This window comes from Microtus oregoni, unplaced genomic scaffold (genome assembly GCF_018167655.1).
Source record: "Microtus oregoni isolate MIOR12 unplaced genomic scaffold, Mior012 000010F_ref0000083, whole genome shotgun sequence".
Taxonomy (NCBI): Eukaryota; Metazoa; Chordata; class Mammalia; order Rodentia; family Cricetidae; genus Microtus; species Microtus oregoni.
Window position 1 is genome coordinate 3,363,267 of NW_024543069.1, and position 9,757 is coordinate 3,373,023.

At 45.4% G+C, this 9,757-nt stretch overlaps 1 protein-coding gene across 1 annotated transcript; it reads right to left on the minus strand.

The window, feature by feature from the left end:
- Positions 1 to 7,220, minus strand: Fga (fibrinogen alpha chain). Its single transcript, XM_041659547.1, has 6 exons — positions 7,070 to 7,220; positions 4,931 to 5,059; positions 4,367 to 4,550; positions 3,247 to 3,392; positions 1,618 to 2,755; positions 1 to 873 (listed from the first exon to the last, which is right to left on the minus strand). Exons 1-6 carry the CDS (start codon positions 7,121 to 7,123, stop codon positions 152 to 154), a joined length of 2,373 nt encoding a protein of 790 aa, XP_041515481.1. The 5' UTR covers positions 7,124 to 7,220; the 3' UTR covers positions 1 to 151.
- Between the last annotated feature and the right edge of the window lie 2,537 nt (positions 7,221 to 9,757).

The window sequence follows — 9,757 nt, forward strand, 5'->3', positions numbered from 1 at the left end:
TGAAAAAAAAAAGTATAATTTTATTTTTCGGAGGAGGAATACATCTCTGTTACAGTTAGCTACAGTACAAAGAACAATAAAATAGCACCTGGGAACTTGTAAGACGCTGACAAGATTCTTGACTCCATCTTTCTTATTTAGGCCCCACTCCCTACTTCTTCAGCTTCTGCTCCACCAGCGGTCTGATTTTCATGCGAACAGCCTTGAGGGAATAATCTGCCCCTCTGAAGGGGATCCAGACGACCCCGTTCTCTATCTCATAGGGGCTGTTGTTCCTGGGGTCATACGTGCCCCCGGGGTAGTAAACGCCGTTGAGATTGGCAGCCTGGCAGCTGTTGTACCACCAGCCTCCCCCATAGACCTCGGCACAGTTCTCTTCCCACTGATCCGCGTCCCTGTCAAAGGTACTGAACCTCATGCGGCTGTGTGAGGTGTATTCGGACCCCTCCTCCACAGAGCCTTCTACCAGAGCATCTCCTGCTGTGCCCCGGTAGGAGGAGACCTGAAGGGGGTAGCCCTCGGCCTCAGAGCCGACCCGGAAGTGGTACTCAGCGTAAGCCTGTTTTCCAGCCCAGTCCTCTAGTTCAACCCTGAGGACAGAGGCCCTCAGAGTGAGGAAGTGGAGGTAGTCATTGCCTAGCCAGAATTCCCCTTCCCCCTTGTCATTCAGGCTGCCGAAACCTGTCTTGTAGTCTTGCCAGGTCCGGTTAAAATTCAGTGATCCATCCATTCTCTGCTGGATCAAAAGCCATCCTCCCAAACTGGTCTCTTGATCGCAATAAACAGATAAAATCTTACTGGATCCAGGGAGCTTGATACTGAAAATGCCACTCTGGGCACCTGAAGGATGTGTTTGGAGGGCATCATCACAGTCTAAAAGAAAAATTAAGCTGGTTGGAAGAAGTTGCTCTCATATAAATTTACAAAGAAAACATTGCCCAGATTAAAGAAGATAGTTACTGCCTGCCTGCTTGCCTGTCTGCTTGTCTTCCTTCCTTCCTTCCTTCCTTCCTTCCTTCCTTTCTTCCTTCCCTTCTTCCCTCCTTCCCTCTTTCCCTCCCTCCCTCCCTCTCTCCTTCCTTCCCTCCTCCCATGGAAAAAGACACACCTACATTGAGATGTAATTTTAAATAGGTAAAGAATACTTATGTCTTCAAAGTGCAAACTTTCTTCAAATGGATTCTAAATCTTATTTGCACATACTAATAGCAGATGGTCATCAGAGGTGGCTAAACATCCATCAATCAATATAGTAAGAGAACAATTTTTAACCCGATCTAAATGTCAACTGAGACGTAACACCAAATTTAAGGTTAGTGAGTTGGATGTCACCATGGCACACATTTTGCATGGATTTGGTTAAACAGACTCAGAAATGAGTTTCAGAAGGATTTGTTCATTTATTTGAAATATATTTATTGAGAAACGAATGCACTGTTAAGACATTTGGGAATTACAGAGATAGACATGCGGCAAAGTCCCTGCCCCCATGGAACGTACAGTCTAGCACGAAAAACTGACGGAAAAAGGAAAAGTGCGATTTCAGCAAGGCACTCTAGAAGGTTAGGAAACGGTGCGGAAACGGTTAACTTAATCTAGGGGGTTAAGTGTGGATACCTCTGGATGCCCGCGATCTGGCACGGCCCCTCTTAGTGGTCCGAGCTTCTCCAGCATCGTGAGCTTCACTTCCTGCCTCATCCGCCATTTTGTAGGTCTTGGTGATCTGCTGCTTCCTGACAGTGGAGGTTTTACCACTGGAAGGATAACTAGGAACATGGGAGCCTGGGTCTTCTAAGCCAATGTCAGAGCCTGCTGCCTCGGTCTTACTGCCAAATTCTTTGAAGTTAGAGGAGAGCGAGTCGAAGTGACTGCCAAAAAACTCAGTGTGGTCGGGGAAATTTTGGGGAAACGAGTCAAACCTGCCACCAAAATTATGCTCCACACCTAAGTCAATGGTTCCACCACAATCAGAGGGATCATCCGAGGTGACCACTTCCTTCACCACTTCCCTGCGGCCATCAGAACCCGTAACAGTCTTGGTAATGGTTTTAGAGCATGAATGACGGGTGGTGCTTGTACCAGAGGAGGTGACTTTCTCGTTTCCAATCAGGAGCTCTTTATCTCCTTTAGAGGTGGTCAGTTTACCAGTGTGGTACTCTTTCTTTATTGCTGGGCTGCTACTTCCTGTGGACTCTGAAAATTCACCCCAGTCCGGGTTGCTAGGCATGGGGTTCCCGGAGCCTGAGCTATTTGGCCTATAACCTCCAGATTGAGAGCTTCCAGGACCCCCGCGTCCATCAGACCCCATAGCCCAGGAGGAGCTCCAGCTTCCCTCACTTCCAGGCTGGGAGCCTGCAGGCCACCTATGCTCAGATACACCAGGTGTCGGTTTCAAGGGGCTTTCTGCCTCTGCCTCTGTCCCATGTGTTGGAGAGTCTCTTCGAGAATCCCTGCGTGAATTCCCACCCTTCCCGAGCCCCTCCAGCTCCATCCGCATCTGCTGCATTTCTGTTAACGCCTTCCACTCTGGAGGGGACTCCTGAAGCTGGCTCTTGTAAGTTCCGGGAATCAAGTCGGGAAGGGGAAGCATTTTTAGCGTTGGCAAGTGCTGCTTCTCTTTCGCAGGAAGCAGGTCTTTAGCGATGACCTGTTCCAGCTGCTTTTGCTGCTCTTCATAGTCCCTCAGATCTAGCTGATGGACCACACCCCTGCTGCAGGACCCTTTGCAAGAGCGGATCTTGATATCAATGTCCACCTGAAGAGAGGAAGACAGAGAAACGATTTATGTCTCGTGACAAACTTGGTTCCTGGGAATTGGTTTACATTTTGGAAATGGGTTTCACTTCTTGGACTACCAGGGAAAAAACACTTTCCACTTTTCCCAAGGCATCATCACTGGAAGCCCTGCAGGGGCAGGGAGGTTGGGCAGTGGGAGCTCTTTGGATCCATTTTAGAATTTGAATGGGGAAAGAGAAAGTTACTAATGCCTGTGAATGGAAGTCCTCACTGAAGAGCCTCGTGAGGCTGGAGCCAAGGGTTCAGCATGTGATGGGCAGACAGGGCAAAGTGTGTTCTTTTGAAATACGCTGTGTTTACCCTTTAAGAATTTTTTCTGTTTTCATTTCTAGGATGGAGATGCTTCTGTTTTGGGTGGCTAATGGACACAGCAGCCACTCAGAAGACTAGCGTCTTCCTCCTCCTCCTTAGACAAACCCAAGGCAGTTGGGACCTGGGCTTCACACCTACCTCCAGGCGCTTCATATCGATCAGCTGAGCCCTGACATTGTTCTGCAGAACCTGGATCTGCTGTGCTTTCTCTATGACTTTGCGCTTCAGGATCTCAATTCTGCGTCTCAGCTCTTCGGAGACTTGGCCATAGGTGTTATCAAAGTCTGAGACAGGAAATGCAAGGCATTCAGGTGGCTGCAGACCGATTTGCTTAGTAAAGCAAACCAACAACAAGAAAAAACCAAACACCCAAACAAACGAGAAAACAGAAAATTGCTCATAAACATTTCCACACTTTATTCCTTTGCAGCCTGTTCTCCGGGTGTGTATTCTGCGAGCTTCAGGCTTAACTAGATTGTCCCCCACAGAAGCCATCCATGTGTCTTAGTTAGGACTGGACATCCATCCATGTGTATTAGTTATGACTGGACATCCAAATAAATCCAGAAGGAAATAACTTTGGAGTTTGAAACAGAGGTTCGGTAAATAGTGAGTTTGATCACATCCAACTATTTTATCATAACTTCACTCAAGGGACTTGAATCTATTATTATATATTAATGTTGAAGAGGTTATTTTTTTTTCTACCTGGAACTTTGAAATCATTTCTAAGCATTTTGGGAATTACCAGGGTCAGTTACCTGCCAGCTATGGCTGTGCCGCTGACATTAAATTGTTCAGTGTACAAGACCAGGGACTTCCATGGAGACCTTATCTATGTCCAAAGGGACCTTAGTGCTTCCCAGCACTGGAGAGTCCCACGGGGAACACTGAGCATGGTCCTGTATCTTAAATTTTTTTTAAAAAAAAATACGTAATTGACTCAAGCAGAATCTGGAGCTGACATCTAACTTGTGTCTTTGAGAAGTCCCTTGATCTCTGAGACTCCTTGTCTAAGGGCTAGAAGCAGAATAGCTGTTTGGACAGTCTGCCTCTCCTGATTTTCAATATACGGGATGTTAAAAATCTAAGCTGACTTCTCTAACTTTCTGGAAATGACATACATCTCCTTAAACTTGAGTGGTTTCCGCTCTGAGAGCTTTGGAATAGGATCATGGTAGCTAGCAAGGAAACATTATAATTGAGGGTTTTTGTTGTCTTCGTCAGAAAGTCTGAGCACTAAAAATGTCCTACTCACTGTTGGCATTGGTGAAGTCCCCTCTCAAATACTCCATAATATTCCTGGTCAGCGTATTAGAATCCTTGTTGTTTTTTTGAAAATCAAATAGTGAGTTTTTGAGCTTGTTTATTCTGTTGGTAAAATCTTGATTGACTTCATCAATCAGCCCTTGCATCCTGCAGCCAGAAGGGCATTTGTAGTTCTGAAAATGAAGCGGGGGCGTTAAAACAGTTCCTGCAGCTTCCCCTCCCCAGCTCTTCTAACTATCCACCGAGGATAGCTCTGAGGACTAGTTAAGAGGCCATGGGGAAACTCCAGAGTGAAGGGCCACTTAGTCTTGTGTGAGGCTCTGGGAATTCTGAAGTCCTACTATTCAGGCATCCCCCCCCAGAGACCCTTGATAACTACACAAAGCCTTAGGACAAGTGTTCACTCCATTTTCTTTCTCTAATTTGGCATGTAAGGAGCTAGTTTCCTGTTAGGTTGTCTCTGATGGGGAAAGGTTTGCAGGATTCACTGGGTGAGCCTGCAGCTCTCTGTGCCAGAAGGAAGGACGCCCTGCTCACCACGCCCTCGGCTTACCCACTCTTCATCGGAGCAGAAGGGCCAGTCTGTCTCTTTGCAATGACTCTGCTGTCTCTCCACAACTCTTGGGCCACGCACTCCGCCTCCTTCCGCCAAGAATTCACCTCCGGTGTCGGTGTCTGAGGTCTTCAAGGGTTCATTCAGACATAGGGAAGGGAGCAGAGGCAACAATGTTAGCCATTATGATGCTCGTGGTGGAGACATTCTGATGCTCACAAGCTCCAAGAAAGAAAAGGCAGAGGGAAAAGGCCAGTTTCTTACAGTCAAATGAAAATTCTACTTATTTTAGGAGATAAAGGTCATGAATTTTTTTTTTTAAAACTGTGTTTGATGTTCATTAAACACCTGCTAACTGTCAGGGGTTTTAAACAAAAAATAATCTGGATTAGCAGAATTAGTTAAATTCCATCTTTTTCTTTCCTTTCATGAAAAAAAAATAGCTGAAAAAGTCTAGTTCTTCCTCCTGTAAGTATGCAAAGACCCGTGCCCTCTTGCGGGTCCCTCTTGTGCTCTCCCTCGCTCCTTCAGGTTTCTATGGTAACCTGTGGAGAGGGTCCATGATTCAGGCAAGCATTGATCAAGGACAGAAACGTAGGGAGTTAGGAGTTGGCAGTGTTTTTGTCCTACAATCACGCAACTGTAGATTTTCATTCAAAATGAAAACAATAAACAGTTAAAGCAGTAGTCAGCAGCTAGCAATTTTTTAACACCTTATAATTAGAAACACAGAGTTAAAAATTCTCAGCTATAAACCAAATGCAGACTTTATAGTTCAATGGCTGAAGATGGCATCGAGGGTCCATTGTTTTCACTCTGCATGGCCAACTGACAAGCCTTTCAATGTCACTGCTTTTGTTTGGGTAGTTCATCCTGATAATTAGTCAACACAGACGAAGTCTCACTTGTGAGGACTCAAATAACCCTAATTATCATAATTAAAGGAATGAAGAACAATTCATTTAAAAGAACGAGCAGAATCCTTTTGTATCAGAAATATAATGGTAAATTCAATTGCATTTCAGAATAAAATAATCCAACAATAAAGCAGACAGAAATTGAATACAATAATAAGAGATTAGGAAAATAACAACTATGAATTACCTAGAAATATCGCCTTAGCTGATGATTTTAGCTAAATAAAAGAATAAAAAAAATGTTTTATTCTTTACTTTCTGATATCAAGATTTAGGAATTGGCAAGCCAAGAAGGCAACTGAAAAACACGCTGCCCAGGTCACTAATCAGGATGTCACTGAGTTCCGTGGGCATAGGTGACATGTTTGGTAAATTATAATGCTCCAGAAGCCCCACAGATTTAGGTTTCTTTCTTTTATATGTTTTTGGAATTTTTTTCAGTATTTACACGTTATCTAAAAAAAGCAGACACACACAATGCCTCATAACCGAGTCCTTCTGAATTTGCTGAATGTTTTCAAAGGGAACAAATTTGCTTTTTTCCTTCAGGTCTTCAAAGATAGAAAAACTATCTTTTAGAGCTGAGGATGTAGGGCAATCGGAGAGTTCTTGTTGGCGTTTAGAAAGTTCCGGGTTCAGTCCTCAATGTCACAAACAAACCACAGCAAACAAAGCAAAAAGCTAGAGAACAGCAACACCAAACCTAAAGCGTTCTGCTCATTGCAGACAAACAGCCAGAAAGTACAAGTCAGAGAGCAATTCTCAACTGTTCTGTTCTGCTAGTGGGATGTCTCCAGACTCTAGAAGGACAAATTCGGGGAGATTCACCAGGCTGACAATCCGGCAGTGTGACTCCACTGTAGAAAGCTTTCCTGGCACACCCAGATGCTAGATCAATCCCCAGCACCATGAAAGTTTATAACAAACAAAAGTGCCCTGTTGGAAGGCTGAATCTGATAGACAAATGACCCTGTATGACTGATGTCAGGACCCCTCGAGAATGTGGTCCTTCAGCCCCCTCCATGGCCTTCCCCTTGACATCACACTACCCATGGGGTCCATCTAGGGATCTGCCTCCATGGCCTGGCAATTATAAAACAAAACAGATATCAGAACAAAGACCTGGTATAATAGTCTGTCTGCTATATTAGACCTGGTAGACTCCAAACTCAAAGCACCTTGCAGGAGAAATACTAGAGCCTGAGAGATAAGGAGGACATACCCAAACTGTGCTGGCCACACTCAGGACGAGGCAGGCAACCTTCAGGGAGAGCATCTTTCCTGTGTCTAAGGATGATGGCTCATGAGGGTCACTGCAGCCAAAGGCAGGAGGACTGACTACTCTCAGCTCCCATCCTACTTAAGTCTGCAGGAGGCTGAGTTAATCATCACCTTTGTCCTGCTCAAAGAGCCAAAGCTCACACGGAGTCCTCTGCTCTGACCATAATGCTGGCATCCCAGAAATTCTTGCTCAATTCTCTGTAGCTTGTTTGCTTCTGATAAGTTGTTGCAAATGGTAGCATTTGATTGTGCAGCCAGCAGTTGGGGGGAGAAGTCCACATTCCAGGAAGTAGGGGACTCTGAAGATGAACCATTTCCATACCGGCAGGAGGGTGTGGGGAGCTAGGACATTCTAGCTATCACTTCTGTGAACTAGAGATATAACCAGTGACATCTGACTCTGTGTAGGATTCAAAGTTCATCGGGTTTCAAAATGGCTTGAAAGCCTTTAGTAAGTTTATTTTAAACATATGGTTTTCCTCCGCTCAAGTGTCAAAATAACAGCCACTGGTGCCAAACACCTAACTCAACAAGCCCAACTCCAGGTCCCTGGCATGCTGTGCTCCTATGAAGTTTACTTTGCATCCTTGGGAATCGGTGTCCTCCACTAAAGAATGAAGGCAATGACAACCTACTACACGTGTTAGTGAACAAATTATGAATGCATTATTTCAAGGCTTTCAGGGTAGTGTTTGCCACCACCGCCTGGCAGAAAGTGGTAGCCGTTAGTGGAGAACCGAGATGTTGGGGAAAGTGTGGAAAGTCCCTCACTGTTCCTCTGGACACGGACTCTCTTCACTGGTTCTCCATCTCCACGTCCGGTTCCTCTGGGTTCAGTGGACCACCGACCCGCTTCTGTTTCTCCCCCGCAGAGCAACAGCTGGGTCTGCAACTGACCCTTGTGGTGTCAGTCATTCACAGCTCCTGACTAGGGAAGCGGCCCACGACCCCTCAGGGCATGAGTACAAGAGATGATTGCTCCTGCATGAGCCTAGAGGACACCACGCTGAGTGGAAAAAACTCAACAGGAAGACATGATTTCACGTCTCTATGAGTCCTAAAACGTGGGACTCAGAGATGAGAACACAGTACGGTAACTAGGAGACTAATAGATAATGAGGGAAATCAGAAAAGGAGAAAAGAAAAAGATAATTAAATGGGGCGATACATATGCTTATTAGCCAAACAGGGGCTATTTTACATCAAGCATATACATAATCAGTCATGATTCAACAATGTGAGAAGAAGCCTTTGACTTAAGTTTGTTGTATTTAGTAGTAAAATCTGAGAATGACTAGTTAAATATGAATCTCAGACGAACAATATATCTTAGTGCATGCATGTCTTCTGCCATATTTGGAATATACTTATACTAGAATGTGGTTGTTGTGCATGTGAAATTCAAACTTAACGGGGTATTCTGTTAGCTGGCAACCAGTCCTCCTTTGTCTGATCCTGGTCCTCCGTGAAGCCACTCCTGGTAACAGCAGCCACTAGCATTTACCGAGTGTTTACTGAGCATCCAAATGTTTGCTGGACGTTCTACTAATCCTCAAGTGTCGTCCCTTGTTCCTCTCTCTTTTCTTAGCTCAGTTATCTCTAGTGGTCTTGGTCGTCGTAGGGTATTATCTGTCCCTTTCACTAGAACAGAAACTGAAAAATTGAACTATTTTGCTTGTTTTTACAGTCTGCTAGAAAGGTGCAGACCCTCGTTGAGCAAGCAAGCATGAATGCATTCCTCTGCTGCAAACAGAGCAGCTCAGACATGCCAAGCTTGCTGAAGACATTTCAAAGCTCTCATCGAACAATGTCAGTCTGAGGAAAGTTCCCCAGCTCTTTAAAGTTGGCTTCAGAGCTCAGAGGAAGCCGGAGAGCCCATTGAGATTCCATACAACAACAATTCCTGAGGATGCTGGGAAGCATTTGACACCCCCCCCCCCCCCCACTGTATCATCAAAATGTACAAAATGGCCTGGACGGGAAACCCCCTCAAAAGTTTTTTTTTTTCTTTTTTTTTGTCCCCTAGGTCTGCAGGAGATTCCTTTCAAGTAAATGGACAAATCATAATCTTCCTGAAAGCAAACTAACAGAGACAATTTTATTGGAAGCCACCACTGTGGAGCCTGTGGAAGCATTTCCAAGGACTGCATCCTTGCTGTTTCATGGTCCCCTGAAGTCACTTCCTGACTCCATCCCAGCATCTGTTCAAAAGGCCCTTCCTCCTCCCCTTCCTCCTCTCCCTTTCTCCCCTCCTCCCTCCCCTCCCTCCTTTCCCTCTTTGTTCTCTGACGACTTCACCCAGAGAGCTGCCACCCTGAAGGGCTTTCCCCCAGCCCTGTATTGCTTTTCCCTGTGGTAGTTTATCACATTAGTCAATAGGGCAGCAGCAGAGGCTGCACAGTGATCCCGGACAATTACAGCGGTATGGAATGTCACCTGAGAAATGGCACCTGTTGTTGTTCTAGAAGGTCCAGTAGCCTGTAACCAAAAGCTCTGCATTTTCTCTCTAGTGCTAGGATTCCTCAAATAGGCACTTGGGTGAGTAGCCTTGACCTGGTTCTTTATTCTTCAGGGGTGGTTTTCCGCCCTGTGGCACTTCCTGTGCCGTGAAAATCATGCAGGCTCACAA